This window comes from Schistocerca cancellata, chromosome 3 (assembly GCF_023864275.1).
Source record: "Schistocerca cancellata isolate TAMUIC-IGC-003103 chromosome 3, iqSchCanc2.1, whole genome shotgun sequence".
NCBI classification, from domain to species: Eukaryota; Metazoa; Arthropoda; class Insecta; order Orthoptera; family Acrididae; genus Schistocerca; species Schistocerca cancellata.
Window position 1 is genome coordinate 914,617,417 of NC_064628.1, and position 16,645 is coordinate 914,634,061.

At 39.2% G+C, this 16,645-nt stretch overlaps 1 protein-coding gene across 4 annotated transcripts in view; it reads left to right on the forward strand.

Moving 5' to 3' along the window:
- The window catches only part of LOC126175993 (PRKCA-binding protein), a 119,891-nt gene extending 111,392 nt beyond the window's left edge, over positions 1–8,499 (forward strand). For all 4 annotated transcript variants that reach the window (XM_049923104.1, XM_049923105.1, XM_049923107.1 and 1 more), the window contains one exon: positions 7,847–8,499. In XM_049923104.1, coding sequence (XP_049779061.1) covers positions 7,847–7,936 — 90 coding nt within the window. In that variant the 3' untranslated portion in view covers positions 7,937–8,499. The remainder of the gene's footprint in view (positions 1–7,846) is intronic.
- Positions 8,500–16,645: the final 8,146 nt, after the last annotated feature.

The window sequence follows — 16,645 nt, forward strand, 5'->3', positions numbered from 1 at the left end:
GCAATAACCCCAAAACCATTGCTGAGCGAGAAACAGCCATTCAGGTGGCCATCGACAGCACCGATGTTCTGACACTTCAGCGGGTCGTACAGAATTTTGTTATTTGTGTGTGCCACATCATCACCAATGATGGGAGGCATATCAAATATGTCATAACCTGAAGCTGAATATCTGTAGTGATGTTACATGTTGAATAAAGTGTGTGCACACCGTACTTTGTAACTACTTTACATTTGTTTCTCATATAGTTCAATAACTGTCACCGTCTATATTCAATCCTGAATTTCGCATTGAGTATGGAGAATTATAATGTGCTCCAACCTTCAGTTACTTGGACTTACAGAAAGTAACTGTACACTAAGCTTTGCAATTCCAGTGATTTATCAGATTTATTTTCTTGAGCTTTATAAGATATATAACATCACCAGAAGGTATAATAAATATCATAATTCCAATTGTACAATGGTAGTTTGAATTGTCACCTATTCATTTTACTGCTGTTACTACACTCTGTGATCCTTCATGATTTCTGTGATTGGTTGTACTGCAAGGGAGCTGGTGACTCTTCACCAGTGTCTTGATTTCTATCTTTGTTACTTATCATTACTTCATCATCCAATCACACAAGGGCTTGCCTTGATAGGTCAAGGGTGTAATACACACAGGAAGCAGCTACTCCGGTAGTGGCCTACTTGTGGAGTGCGCTTGCGAGTGTTTTTATGCTAGGCGATAGTTTGCAGTCCTCTTGGTGAAAGCTCATCATTCGATGCACAGTGAGTGAAGTTAGATCGCATACAAAGTAAAGATACTTTGACTGTGAAAATTTTAACAGTAAATTGCCAAAGCATTTGTAATGAAGATCCTGAATTTACTGCCCTCCAGGAAAGTTGTCACGCTCAAATTATTCTCAGAACTGAGAGCTGTATGAAAACTGAAGTAGAAAGCTCTGAAAGGTGTGGAATATATGTGGAAAAGACGGGTGAGACCCAATAGGAGAGGGAGTCTTCATTGCAGTCGACAAAAATATTGTCCATTGAGGTCGAAATTGAGTCAAACTATGAAGTTACCTGGACACGAGTAGCCAGCGTAGATGAATTCAAGCTAATTATCAATACTTCCATAACAGTTGTAGAATCATTTAAAGAAGTTTCTACTCAGTAGTGCGGAAATCTGTCGTGCAGTATTAATTAGATGTAACTAGAACCTTCTGAGTATAAATTGGGAAGTATATCAATTTGCTGCAGGTTGTAGAGACAGAAAGTCTTATGAAGTAGTTCTGAAAATGTTTTTTAAAAACTTCTTCAGCAGCAAGTTCGATAATCCACATGCAAAGGAAATATTTTAGGTTTTGTGACCTTGTAGCTGCAAACAGGCCTGACGTTAATGACAGAGTTGGTATAAAGACTGAGATTAGTGATCAAGATGTCATCAAATCAGTCAAAGGAAAAGCTGCGGGCCTGGAGAACATCAGCCCAGAGTTACTTAAAGCAGATCCCTCTGTAACCGCAGAAATTTTACATCCACTCCTGACAGCCATATGGATGAATGAAAAAGTACCGAATGATTGGAACAGAGACTAGCTCGTGAAACTCCCCAAGAAAGGAGACCTGTCGGTTTGTGATAACTGGAGAGGCATTACCTTGCTGTCAATCCCAAGCAAGATCATCTCATTAATAATCCTAAATAGGATAAAAGCATATGTAGACACAAAAATAGGATTCGGGGAAGATCACTCTTGCGTTGGCGAGATAAACACCTTGAGAATAATAGCTGAATGTTCATATGTATATCAGTCACTGCTTCACATGCTGTTTGTACTCTGAAAAGGCCTTCAGCAGTACAATTAGAAGAAAAATATGGAGCTCACTTCAAACTTTTGGAATTCCCAAGAAAATAATTGCTCTTGTCAAATGCATGTGTGAAAACTACACGTGTCAAGTTCAACATCAAGGTCTGATTTCAGATCCAGTAGCAGTGAAAACAGGATTTAAGCAAGGCTGCATGCCCTCACTGATACTATTTAACATAGTACTGAACCTTGTAATGCCACAAGCAATAGATAAAGCGAGAGAAATAAAATGGAACAATGGAACACATTTAGAAGACCAAGATTTTGCAGATGACCTTTGCCTGCTACTCACACACGACATGAAAGAGAAACTAGAAGATCTGAAATCTGCAGTAAAGAAAGTCAGTTTGAAAATTAATGGCCAAAAAACAAAATTCATGTGGGCAAATTATAACAACACTGCAGAGCTTAAGCTTGGGAGCCAGGTAATCAAAAGGGTGGATAAGTTTTGCCACCTTGGAAGCATGATTACACCATGTGCGACAGAGGACATTAACAGTCGCATCAACAAAGCCAAAGACACTTTTACGACACTCTGCTCTATTTGAAGACTGAAGGAATTAATATTGAGGATCAAATTGCAGATATTTGAAAGTAAAGTAAAATCTATGCTTCTGTATGATGTGAAACTTGGAAAGTGACAAAGCAGCTAGTCTATAAGCTGCAGACATTCAACAACAGATGTCTGAGGAACATCCTGGGTTTACGGTGGGCAAATGTCATCTCTGATGAAACACTCTGGGAAAGAACCAACCAGAAGCCAATTGAGCTGCAAATAAGAAGCAGGAAGTGGATATGTTAGGACATACACAAAGACCAAAAGAACATATTGCGAAGTGAGCACTTTATTGCATCCCACAAGGACGACAGAGACAAGGAAGGCCCAAAATGACAGGAGTGATCAGTTGAAGTAGATGGCCAACAGCAAGGAATGGGATGGGAAGAAGTGAAAATACTAATAGAAGACAGAAGATGTGGTGACCCTGTGTTGCAGCTCTCTGTCCCACATGAGGAGTTGAAGGAATTAATAAAATAATAATAATAATAATAATAATAATAATAATAATAATAATAATGTCCACCATAGTGATGTTGGTTACTGAAATTAATAAATTCATCAAGAAGGCTATGAGAGTGTGGCGATTTCTCTGGAAAACCTGGAATCCTCAGGGAATTACATTTCACCTGGAAAAATCAGGGAAAGCTCGGGGAATTTCATGAAAACTCGCGGAATTCTACTTTTTAAACCAACATTGAAATTTAATTGTATTGAGTTTTATAAATCACAAATTTTAAGATAGTTGATATTTCAAAATATGTTCATTATATGAATATTATTCCATATAAATTATCTATGTTAAAAAATCATGGTTAAGCTATTGCTGATGGCTAGTACACCTCAGCTGAGAGGAAAGAAAGAAATGTTGTTATTGTGGTATGTCCCTCCTCCCTCCCTATGAATAATTTATTTGCAGCTTCTTGACATCATCTTCCTCCTCACACCCAGAATTTTCAGGGAGTTTTTCTTTGAAGTTTGAGTAGTCACCCTGTATAAGAATTTTTATGCTGGAAAGAGCCGATATACTGTTTTTATACTCCTACTTAGACAACCAATGGACATCATTTAGTCCCAGTACGATGGATTTAGAGGAATTATGAGATAAGTTGAAACTGATTGTAAATCACACTCTTTAGGAGTGGCTTAAAGACAGAAAAGTCGCACAATGATTTAATAATAAAATTTGGAAAATACTGAGGAAGCAGAGATTGTTACAATCTTGGGTGAAGAAAACAGTGGAAAGGTAAATAGGCAAAAGTTAGTAGAAATTCATGGGTCTGTAAAAAGATCAGTGTGCGAAGCTTACGATAAGTTCCACCTCATAACTCAGTGAAAGCACTTGCTGAGGACCAGAGAAAATTCTGGTCCTATATAAAGTCAGTAAGTGGTTTGTTTCTGTCCAGTCAGTCACTGACTAGTCTTCTGTGGCATTGGAAGACAGCAAAAGAAAAACTGAAGTTTTAAATTTCACATTCAAGAAATCATTCATGTAGGAGGATCATACAGACATACCGTCATTTGATCCTCGCACAGACTCCTGTGCCGATGACGTAGAAATAGGCATCCCTGGTGTAGAGAAGCAACTGAAAGACTTTGAAAAGAAAGAAGTCACCAGGTCCTGACGAAATCCCAGGTCAGTTTTACAGACATACTCTATTTCACTGGCCCCTTGCTTATCTTGCATAAACCATGAATCTCTTGCTCAGCACAAAGTACCCAAGTGACTGGAAAAAGGCGCAGGTGACTCCTATGGGTGGACCTGCAGAATTAGAAACTAATATCCTAAATATCAGTTTGCTGTAGAATTCTTGAACATATTCTAACAGTGTTATGAAAAGGAAAGTTGCTAATCACCATATAGTGTAGATGCTGAGTCACAGATAGGCACAAGAAAAGCTTTTTGTTGTGCCTGTCTGTGACTCAGCATCTCCGCTATATGGTTAGTAGCAACTTTCCTTTTCGCAATATTGTTACATTCCATCCTGGATTTTCCTTTGTTTGAACGCATTCTAAATTTGAATATAATAAATTTCCTTGAGACAGAAAAGCTACTGCCCACAAATCAACATGAGTGTAGAAAGCATGACTCATGCGAAACTTGTCGTGCTCTTTTCTCACATGACATTCCGTGAACCATGGATGAAGGGCAACAGGCAGATTCTACATTCCTAGACTTCTGGAAAAGTGTTTGACACTGTGTCCCACTGTCGACTGTTAATGAAGGTCTGAGTATAATAAATAGGTTCCTAGATATGTAAGTAGTCAAAGACTTCTTAAATGATGGAACCCAGTAGGTTGTCCTTGACAGCAAGTGTTCATCAGAGTCAAGGATATTGTCAGGAGTGTCCCAGAGAAGATAGGACCACTCTTGTTATGTACATACATAAATGATCTGATGGATAGGGTGAGCATCAATCTGCAACTGTTTGCAGATGATGCTATAGAGTAAAGGAAGTTGTCGTCATTGGGTGACTGGAAGAGAACACAAGATTACTAAGACAAAATTTGTATTTTGTGTGCTGAATTGCAGCTTGCTCTGAATGTAGAAAAATGCATAAGGGACAGTCAAATGAAAACTGAACACTCTCAGTATTACACAGCCTACACGACAGCTGGCCCCACTGTTTCTACGTTTCGATGCTGTCACCACTGTGATAGGGTAAAGGCATAGCATGACATCACAGGTGCATGCAGTTGTTGGGTCAAGACCGTGGTTGTTGTCACAATGACCTAGTTTGTTCATCCAGCTGTTGACATGAAGGCATGCAAAGAAGAGCTGAGAGATATGGTGGCTGAGGATGCTGGAGTATGCCAAAATTCATTGCCGTATATCCTCTATATACACTGAATTCTGCAAGTCCCTGACATATGTGCATGAGTGGCAGAGGAGATTCTGGGAAGGGTGCATGTCACGGCAAGACAATTTGCACTAATGACTGGCCTATTGAGCCATTACCCCTGGTGTGATGGAGCGGATTGGTGGTCTTATCCTGGGAGACTGATGAATCCTGGAGGATGAAATTCATGTTTAGATCAGTATTACCAATGGCTCTGGGCATGACATAATAAAAGACCACTTGCATTACTGTAAAATTTGTCACTTTGGGTGCCGCATCACCTGACAGAGGGACAAAAGATGGACAGAATGATGTCAAGTCTCAGTCATCTGCTGCAATACCATGAGGACAGGCATGCATTTCTACCCTCTGTCATCACAGGGGACGAAACACGGTGCCACCCTTTTTAGCCTGAGGGCAGACTGTAAAGCCAACATCAGGAACATTCCACATCTCCCCCAGAAAAGAAATCCCCAGCTGTTCACACAAGTTCCAGCAAGGTCAGGGTGATCTTCTTCTTTGACTGCAGGGGCTGTCTGCTCTTGTTGACTTTCTTAAGCTTGGAACTGCAATCAATGCGCAGTGCTGTGAAGACACTTTGCAGAAACTGTGACACATCGTAAAATAAAAATGACCAGGAATTCCAACATATGTTTGACTTAAGGACAATGAAAACTAGTTATGAGAAATTACACATGTAGATAGTCATTTTTCCCTTGCTTGGGAGTGAATCAGGAAAGGAAATGACCAGTAGTGGTACAAGATCCTGTCTGCCATAATCATACGGTGATTTCCGGAATATGTACATAGATGTAGATGACGTCCTGAATCCCATGAACTAAGTCAGTCAGGTAGATGCAGCATTCCTTTATTTCTAAAAAATGTTTGACCCCAACACCGCACTTACTACTAAAAGTAAGATTGTATGAAGTATCAGGTGAAATATGTAATTGGCTTTAGTATTTCCTGGTAGGGAGGATGCAGCATATTATCTTGGATGGAGAGTGAGAAATATGACGTGTGTCCCAGGGAAGTGTGTTGGAATGTTGCTGTTCATGTTGTATATTAAATACCTTGCAAACAACATTAATCCTATCCTGACACTTTTTGCAGCTGAAGCAGTTACGGTATCTATAACTAAGTGCCGTTTGAAATACATTGCACAAATATTTAGGCATATCTTAATAAGAGTGCAAAGTTCACTAACAGCACATCATCATCTGCAGCACCTCTCATGGGCTCGTGAATGTATCAGTTGGATGCTAGGCGACTGGAAAATTGTGGACTGGTCAGAGGAGTCCCAATTTCAGTTGGAAAGAGCTGATGGTAGAGTTCGAGTGTGGCACAGATCTCATGAAGCCGTGGACCCAGATTGTCAACAAGGCACTGTGCAAGCTGGTGGCGGCTCTATAATGGTGTGGGTTGTGTTCAAAATTGAACTGATCATTCACTGGAAATAGTTATGTTTGGCTACTTGGAGTCCATTTGCAGCCATTCATGGGCTTCATGTACCCAAACAAAGGTGGAATTTTTATGGATGACAATGCACCATGTCCCTGGGCTACAATTATTCCCAATTGATTTTAAGAACATTCTGGACAACTCAAGTGAATTATTTGGCTACCCAGATCCCTCATCGTGAATCCGATCGAACATTTACACTGGGGCGAAGGAGGTGCGACATGATATTGGGAGGTATCCCATGACTTTTGTCACCTCCATGCAAAACTGTGCATTTCACAAAATGAGAAAAAAAAATGTAGCATGTGACTACAGTATTTAAGAAGAGAGATTGAATGTGTAGAAAGAAAAGCAGTGCAAATCATGGAGAGATGTTCAGCCAACAGGAGAGTGTCATGGATGTGTTGGCATACCGTGATTCAGATTCTTGAAGATAAAATGCCAACTATCCTTTGTAAGCCTGCTTTAAGAGTTACAAGAAACAGCATCAAGGGAGGAATCTAAGAATAAACAACAACTCCCTACATGTATTTCTTGTAGGGTCTACAAAAATATGATCACAAGGTGCATAGAGGCATTCAGGCAATCATTCTTCCCATGATCCACACATTAATGGAACAAGATTAATCCCTAATAAATGGTGCAATGGGAAGTACTCTCTGCCATGTACTTCACAGTGGCTTGCAGAGTAAAAATTAGATCTACATAAAAATGTGGTGTCTTAGACTTACCACTGCAGTAATTGTGAGATGTACTTCATAATTAAGAATGCTACTTCAAATGTATTTAAAATAGATGTGTTGACTTTAATTAATGTGGCATAATGCAAAAGAATTAAGTTTTTGATTTCATAATACATTGTACATATTTGGAAATTATGTTCCTTTCAGATATGTCCTTTATTTGAAATAATGATTTACCATTGCTATTAGCAAAACTGAGAATAAGTTTATTAACATTACAAAATTGAATAAGAATTATTTGATAGCTGACAGAAAATTTTTTAGCTGTTCAATCAAATAATTGGATTGATATTTGTGATGCTGTTATTGAAGTACTTTCTGGTAGTACTTGTATGTACTCATATTTTGTTATCACTGACCATTTGAAGAAATAAATGTGTTGTGGCTTTATACGCAGGAAGGAACAGAGGAAGAAGACGACGACGACCTGTTGCATGCTGATGAAGCCAAAGAGAATGACTCCGCACTGATACCAGAATTAAATTAATTTTTAAGAATAACATGCAATCTTAAAGTGTATACAAGCTTAAATTCTTTGAATCAAAGGTTGCATTGTTTACATTGTGTGAGGTTAAGAATCTTAAACACCAGTAGCACATGTTGTTTGCTGGGTAAAGAATCATAATTGATTTAAATATTTTTTTGCCTAGTCACCTGTTTACCAAAGAAAACTGAAATACCACTATGATGCAGTGTACAATTTTATATTTGGATTCCTTTACCATTTATAGTCTTTTACCATTTACAATCATTGTTGAATTTGAAAGTGGACCACATATTGTTTAATCTCATTATTTTGTAATATGTGACTAATAGCATTAGAGAAGCAAATAAAGTTGATTTACATCTTGCTGCACTATTGTGTGTGTGTGTGTGTGTGTGTGTGTGTGTGTGTGTGTGTGTGTGTTTTCTACTTTATACTTTGTTCTACTTTGATTCCTTAATGTTGTTCTGTTGGACACGTCTAATACACATTAAGTAGGAAATTGATTTTGCACTTGTGGTGGTTACAAATTTTTGTTCCTGTGAATAAATCCCTGTTCTCGTATATTTTCAGTCTTCATTTTTGTATGTATAAATTTTGAATCAAATTTAATGTAATTGTACAGGGTGGTGCGGAGCAACTTACCTATTTAGAAACACAATGAATGCAGATATGTATTTAATTCTTTGAACATCATCAAGTGCAACAATTAAATTACCCATTTTTCAAGATGATATCAAGCAGGTGGCATCCATTATTCTCAGTACACTGTGTTAATTGAACTTGGAAATTTCGTTCAACTCTTTCCAGCATATCATCGGGTATGTTGGAAGCAGCATGACGAATGTTGTTCTTCAGGTGAGCCAGGGTCCTAGGATAATCTTTGTAAACAAATGATTTTAGATAACCTCATGAAAAATAGCCACAAGGGCTAAATCAGGTGACCATGCTGGCCAGTGTGCATGTTACCCCTCAAAGAGATGAGACGTCCAGGGGAATTTTGCTACGAAATAGCCATTGACTCATGTGCTGTGTTTACTGTGGCTCTGACCTGCTGGAACCATACATCTCCCACATGTATATCAATGAGATTGGCTTGGAAAACTGAGTTATATGGACATAATGCTCAGGAGTCATCAGAACTGCCCGTTCATTTTCTTCTAAAAACCATATACCAGTTATTCCAACTTGTGATAGGGCACATGAAACATGGGGGTCACTGATGAAGTTTTCTGGGACAGGAAAGAGGAGGAGGGGGTGGGATGGGAGGAGGGGGGGTATTAGGGCTCCAATAGTGCATGTTCCACTTATTTATAATCTTGAAAAATGGTAGTGAGCCTCATCACTGAAGAAAACACGTGTGTCCTTAGGCATGCCAAAAATTGCTTCACATGCATTTTCTCAAGCTACAAAATTGCATGGGTTAAGTTCATGGAGCGCAGCCAATTTGTAGGGATGAAATTTTATTTCTTCATGAAGGATTCGCTTTACAGGAAGAGCAGACATCCAAAAGCAGCTGCATGGTTGTGGGCAGAGTGCTGAAGGGATCGAAAAACATAAAATCTTACCACGTCAATGTTTTGGGGTGACCTCACTGTTTGTGGAAGCTCAGGTTTTTTTTCCCCAATGCACCACCAGTTTCCCTGAAGTTGTTTACCCATGCAAGCGACTGCCACAGCCAGGAACATGTCCACGGGATGCAATACTGAAATAGTTACAGTATGCACACTGTGTGGCGATTATTGAGCAACCATTGGAAAAGTATGCCTCAACAGTGAACACGCACTTGACCTTCATCCATTCCATGGTGCTAATTAAATCAAATGGAACTACAATGTTACGCCCTTCCCTCAGATGTGTCTACCCCCATCCTCCTGAGAGTAATTATCACTTCAGGGTGCCAAATTCAAATAAGCAAGTAGCCCTGCCCCCACCTTGTATGTAAACATCTCTCAAAGTATTTGAGTTGACTTAGTTTAACATACTGGTAAATGATTTTGGCCACTCCTTTTATTCAGTTCATAGTGTAGCAGCAGAAATAATCTTGTCACTAATTTATAATCTCTCTGTGCAGATTCTATCACAAAAACATGATGAAGACTTTTTTGAGGAAACCATTCACAGTTGTGTGTATTTCAAAGACTTTTGAAATAATTGTTCTCAGTTAGGCTTAGTGAATCAAATACTATGTAAACATAATAAATTTTAGATTACTTGTTTTTGGGTTTGCGGGTGAGAAGTCATTTCCCTTTATAGGGTAATTCAGAAACTTCTTAGTTGCCTGTGTCCGATGTCAAGCGCATATTTTGTTGCTCACTTTTGGAATCCAGCCAAACTGTAAACAGTAAATACAGTGTGATGCTCCAGCAACTGTTTCTTGGCGCAATAAAACAGATAAAGGGAATTCAAATCCAACAGAAAGATTGTACTAGAACATACAAAAGTTTAATAAATAAACTGCAATGAGACAGAAACCCTTCACTTAAAAGCCTCTCTATAGACCTTCCTTTATGAGCAAAGAGCATTGAGGCATATTCCGACATGAATACTGGATCCCATATTTTTCTTAAACCAAAGTCTCTGTCTGTGTTGATTAAATTGCCACCCTCCCCCCCTCCCACACACACACACACACACACACACACACACACACACAATTTAAGCTCAATGTCTGCCTTTAATACATGGTCACTGGAGTTCCTTTCTGCTCCACAGTGTTGGTATCTCCACATTTCAATTTATTGGAAATTTATTTTTGTGAGCTGTTTAACAAAGGTGTAAAGAATCCAAGTGCTACACCAGACCCAAAAGGCCAACTAAATCAACTTTTGCTGAACACTTCCTGACAGTGAAACATGAAGATACAGCATTGTGGTGCAGGCGACAGATTTCTGTGACAGAATGTTAAAGGATACTATTGAAATTTAAGTGGTAGATAACTTAATCGACAAGGACAGAAGTTTTAGCTTAAAGCATGGGCTGTGGCACTCAGTTTACACAAATCTTGTCACAGAACATCCCATTGCTCTCTCTTTGCCCATAGATAAAGGTCAGTTAAAGGACTTTTGTGGATGGTCTATATTTTATAGTAGTTTCCTCACTTAAAAACTTTTTAAAATAATGACATAATCAGTCTGTTACATTTGCATTTCTCTTGACTGTTTTATTGTTTTAAAGGTGCTGGGAAACAGTTGCTGTGGCAGCACATAGTGTTTTCCATTCATTATTAGGCTGGAGTCTATAAAAGTGAGCAACAAAAAATATGTTCTACGCTTGAAGACAACTAAAGAAGTTGTCAAAATGTCATGTAAAGATAAGGTGGTATTTGGGTGCAAACCCAAAAAACATGTAAACCTGAATGATAACACAATAAAGTCTGTGGGGCATCGCACATTCTAACATTACATCATGGTAATATCTGCCAAACAGATTTTAGTTGTAGGGACTTATTTATTCACTTAGCCTGTTGACCATGTATAGTACAATGTACAAGACTTAATTCTAGTCTTTACAGAGAACAGTAATTAGGATTATATGTATGTCGACATATAATACAATGAAAAAGGTACAAGTTACTTATACTGAAGTTCATGTATTCACTTAAAGATTTGTACTGTAGATATTCTCTGATATATATTTCAAAAGTGCTAATATTTAGTGTCCATTTTGTATCATTTGGCAACCTAATGAATAGTTTTATTCCCATATAGCATGTTCCTATCTGGTGGAACTTTATTGGCTTATAGTACATGCAAGTTACCTTTTAATCTAGTGTTGTGATTATGTAAGTCACAGTCATTTCCAATTACATTTAAAATATATATATATTAGTGTGTCAAGAATGGTAGAGGTAGTGCTTTCAGTGTTCTAAACTACAGTTCACTTAACTGTCTATCCCTGCTCCCTGTGATAATCCTCATGACTTTTTTGGATTCTGAAGGTCCGCAGAACTGCTGCAGAATTCCCCATGAACATGAGGACATATTTCAGATGCATTAAAATATGCACAGTAGGCACTCATTAGTGAGTGCTCATTAGTGAGTGCTCATTTGTGAGTGCTCATTTGTGCATGCCTTTAAAGTCCCTTAAAAGATAATGGCCTGTACTCAGCTTGGCAGTAATCCATTCAATATGTTTGTCACATTTTTGGTCATTTAGCATACAAATGGAAAGAAATTTTGTTATCTTTGTATTCACACTGGGTTGTTGGTGATATCAGTATAATCTGAGGTGTCATTGTGATAGTTACGGAAATTTTGTGTCACTGTTATCCTATTGTTTGTTGTTGTTGTTGTTGTGGTCTTCAGTCCTGAGACTGGTTTGATGCAGCTCTCCATGCTACTCTATCCTGTGCAAGCTTCTTAATCTCCCAGTACCTACTGCAACCTACATCCTTCTGAATCTGCTTAGTGTATTCATCTCTTGGTCTCCCCCTACGATTTTTACCCTCCACGCTGCCCTCCAATATTAAATTGGTGATCCCTTGATGCCTCAGAACATGTCCTACCAACCGCTCCCTTCTTCTGGTCAAGTTGTGCCACAAACTTCTCTTCTCCCCAATCCTATTCAATACTTCCTCATTAGTTATGTGATCTACCCATCTAATCTTCAGCATTCTTCTGTAGCACCACATTTCGAAAGCTTCTATTCTCTTCTTGTCCAAACTATTTACCGTCCATGTTTCACTTCCATACATGGCTACACTCCATACAAATACTTTCAGAAATGACTTCCTGACACTTAAATCTATACCCGATGTTAACAAATTTCTCTTCTTCAGAAACGCTTTCCTTGCCATTGCCAGTCTACATTTTATATCCTCTCTACTTCGATCATCATCAGTTATTTTGCTCCCCAAATAGCAAAACTCCTTTACTACTTTAAGTGTCTCATTTCCTAATCTAATTACCTCAGCATCACCCGACCTAATTCGACTACATTCCATTATCCTTTGTTTATTATAAGCTGATATAATTACTGATTTTTTACTTTTTGTGGCCAAGAAACAAGCGAACCATTCTGTTGCTGAACACACTGCCAAATATGATATCCTTCATTTCAATGATGGATCCTTCCCACCAACACCAGCTTTTCTGAATTGCGCAGGTAAGAACTTTCCCTGCAATACATCCTATGTTCCCGTACCCTTCTGGCCTCAACCTTCGTTAGTCACTGTCCTCACCCATCCAGCCCGTTCCCTGTTTCCATTCCAGTACTACACAGCCATCATTCTGCCACCACACCCAGTCTTTTTATATCTCTCTTCTTCCACCATTCCCCCCCCCTCTCCCCCCCAATCCCCATCACTCCTGTGCCCTCCATCTAATCTGCAGCACTTCACTGTCTGTCACCTCCACCATATTATGCTCGCTGTTTGATCTCTTTCCCCCAACCCACCATACTATCCCTCCCCCTCCCCACCCCAACCTCCTCGTTACCCCACCCAGTCGTCACTCCCATCATGCACTGGTGCTGCTGCTTGCAGTGTTGTTTCAGTTGCCTGAGAGTGCAATTGTGTGTGTTGAGTTGTGTGTGTGTGTGTGTGTGTGTGTGTGTGTGTGTGTGTGTGTGTGTGTGTGTGTGCGTGTGTGCGCTTGCATGTATGTCTATTATTGAAGAAGGCCTTAATGGCTGAAAGCTATAATTGTGAGTGTTTTTGTTGTGCGTATCTGCGACTCAGCATCTTCGCTATATGGTGAGTAGCAAGTTTCACTCTCGTATTGTTACATTCTGTCCTGGATTTTCCATTGTTTGATTTTTTTACTTAGTTGATTTATAACCGAGTTTACTCGGTTAATACTCAACAGAAATCAAATGTGCATTTGGATCAGACTTCCTTAACTCTTGTGCAAACAGGTGTGCAGTATACTGCTGCATGCATTTTCAATAAGCTACCACTCGAATTCAAAAATCTTAGCAGTAAAGCACGAGCTTTCACATTGAAACTGAAGAGTTTCCTCATGTGTCACTCCTTCTATTCTGTCGAGGAGTTCCTTGAAAAATTAAGCTGATTCTTATTGTATTGTTGATTGTGTTTACTTAAACTTATGGACTGACTTTTTTCGGGTACATGAACTTTTATTTTTATCTTTTATTACTTTTATGTTGTAATTTCATGTACTGACACATTCCATGAGCTTGGAGATTTGCTCCTCAATTTGGTCCTATGGAACTTTTTGTGTAAATAAAATAAAATACATGTTGGGTATCATCATTTTTTGCTGCTTCTTACTGATAATGTTATGTCATCAGCAAGGAGAGTTATTTTGTGTGAATCAGCATGCACATTGAGATTTTCTTTCTTCTTTTTCCTGACCATTATCCCATATCTTGACATGTTCAGCTTGTTAGTGTGGATTTGGCAATGTTAGCAGTATAGGGTGTTCAGATGCCCCTCCTGTCACCACCCCAGCCCTCCTCCCCCAGGGATGTAAATTGTGCACCCCCTTCTGTTTGCATCTAGTGTTAACCATGTGAAAGTATAAGATCATTTTCAAAATGTTTGTGAATCATGTAAGAGGTGGGACATGGGTACTAGCCTGGTATACACCCAGTTGGGCATGGGAAACCATTTAGAAACCACATCCAGGCAGGTCGGCAGAGCCTTCATTATTAATCCAACATGTGGTTTGAATCTGGGGCTGGTGCCTCTCCCCGAATCCCAAAAATGATGTGGGTGATGATTAAGGTTATAAGGCTGAGCACCTATGTAAGATGAACCAAATCAAGAGCGACTTAGCAGAATTAGAGAGCTATGAAGGCTATGCAATTTCAGAGTGAGATTTCGATATCTATGGCAGGTTAAACCTCCGAACTCCATATCTGGTAATATCATAAACAGGACCATATATGGCAAAGTTAACTTGGTACATGGTGGTATCGTCAACAATTAAAAGCCTACTTGGACAAATTGTGCCACTGACTCACTGATCAAAGACACAGTAACATTTGTTTCGTCTGAAACGCCAGAAAGGACACTGGTTACATTATGCACTGTTTCTGACAACAGCATGCATCAATATGTGGACAGATCTCATGCTTCCAGCTCTTTGGTTAAGGACAACAGCTAGTAATCTGGTCATTGGATTGGAATACCAGTTGTCCCTAGTGCTTGTAGCAACAAACCCTCCAAACAAATGGAGAACACATCAAGGTCCAAGGTCTTGGCATACAATGAGAGATACAATCCGGTCTTTTTCTCGCAGATGGAAAATCCTAACAAAACTGTATATGCACTGTTGATACACCCAAAACAGGTATGCAACATCAAGCTGAGCAGGCTGGTTGGTACTACAATTCTTCAAGCAGTCATGAGGTTTGTAACAAATGTGATACACTCAAAAGAAGAGACAATTACTTGTTCAAAACCATAGGCTGTTGATCACATTTTGTTTAAATGCAATACCTCTGCAATTTACTCAGACAAGTCTTCACTTGTAGGAATGAAGTTTTTGATCTTGAACACACATACAAAGATTTCGACCCCACCCTACCTTCACCTCCGTGCTATGTCCCTGCAAGGTAAACTCACTAGACAAAAATTTGTCACCCCAGTGGGCATGCACAGATGAATCTTTAAGCCTTTACATATGACGCACTGACTGAATCATGCGCTCAACCATGTATACACTGCCTCTATATGAGCATCAGGCAGTAGTGATCAGTGAGTCTCTAGCGGACATTGTACATAAACATGGATAACTGTAAGGACATGAGGGAAGGGGAAATCGTGTTTGGCTATACCCATAACCATATGGTTTGTGAAGTTGCTGGATGTGCTGGTATTTCTCAGTGGACTGTTGGTGCCTACAGGCAGTGGTGTAATACATTTGGCCATGTAACACACTGCCAGAATTGTGGTCAGAAAAACGTCCTGACAAAGAGGGAACGAGACACTTTTCATTGTTTTTGAATCAAAATTGCTTCCAAACATGACAGGAATTGTTGCAGACAGCGAATGAAGGTCCATCTAACCTGTTAGTGGAAGAATATTATGATGGGAACTGCATGCAATAAACATTTGGAGTCACTCAGCTATTGCTCTTATGGACATATAAAAACAGCAACAGTAAAATTTGTTGGACAGGAAGAATATGTGACTAGCTTTCTGTACATTGCCCCACCGTATTAATTTCGATTGGCATGTAAAATCACCTGACTTGAACCTTACAGGAATTCTGTGGGACACATAGGAACAGTGGGTAAAATACTGACATCAACATCCCCACAATTGGGTAGAAATGTGTGATGAAATCCTCAGCTGGTCACCTAACCTGCACAACTTTGTGGACTCACTTCCTAGCTGAATAAAGGTTTTTATCAAGTCCAGGGGCACAATTTCACAGTATTAAATGATGTTTGTAATGATTTCCCTAGGGATGATTAATTTTTTTTCTGGTGAGCTTAGATCTAGCAGCATTAGATTCCTGTAGATCAACACTGAGCATCAGAAATGAGTTAACTGTGAAGATCATAGAGGAACTGGATACTGATGTAGGTTGAAGTTATAGTGGGGATTAGTAAAGTTTGGTGGCAGGAGCGGCAGGACTTCGGTCAGGTGAATGCAGAGTTGTAAATACAGAATCAAAAAGGGGCAGTTCAGGAGTAGATTTAATAATGAATAAGGATGTTGGAATGTGGGTAAGCTATAATACTATGAACAGGATAGGGAACACATTATTGTAACCAAGATAGAAACAAAGCCAACACCCA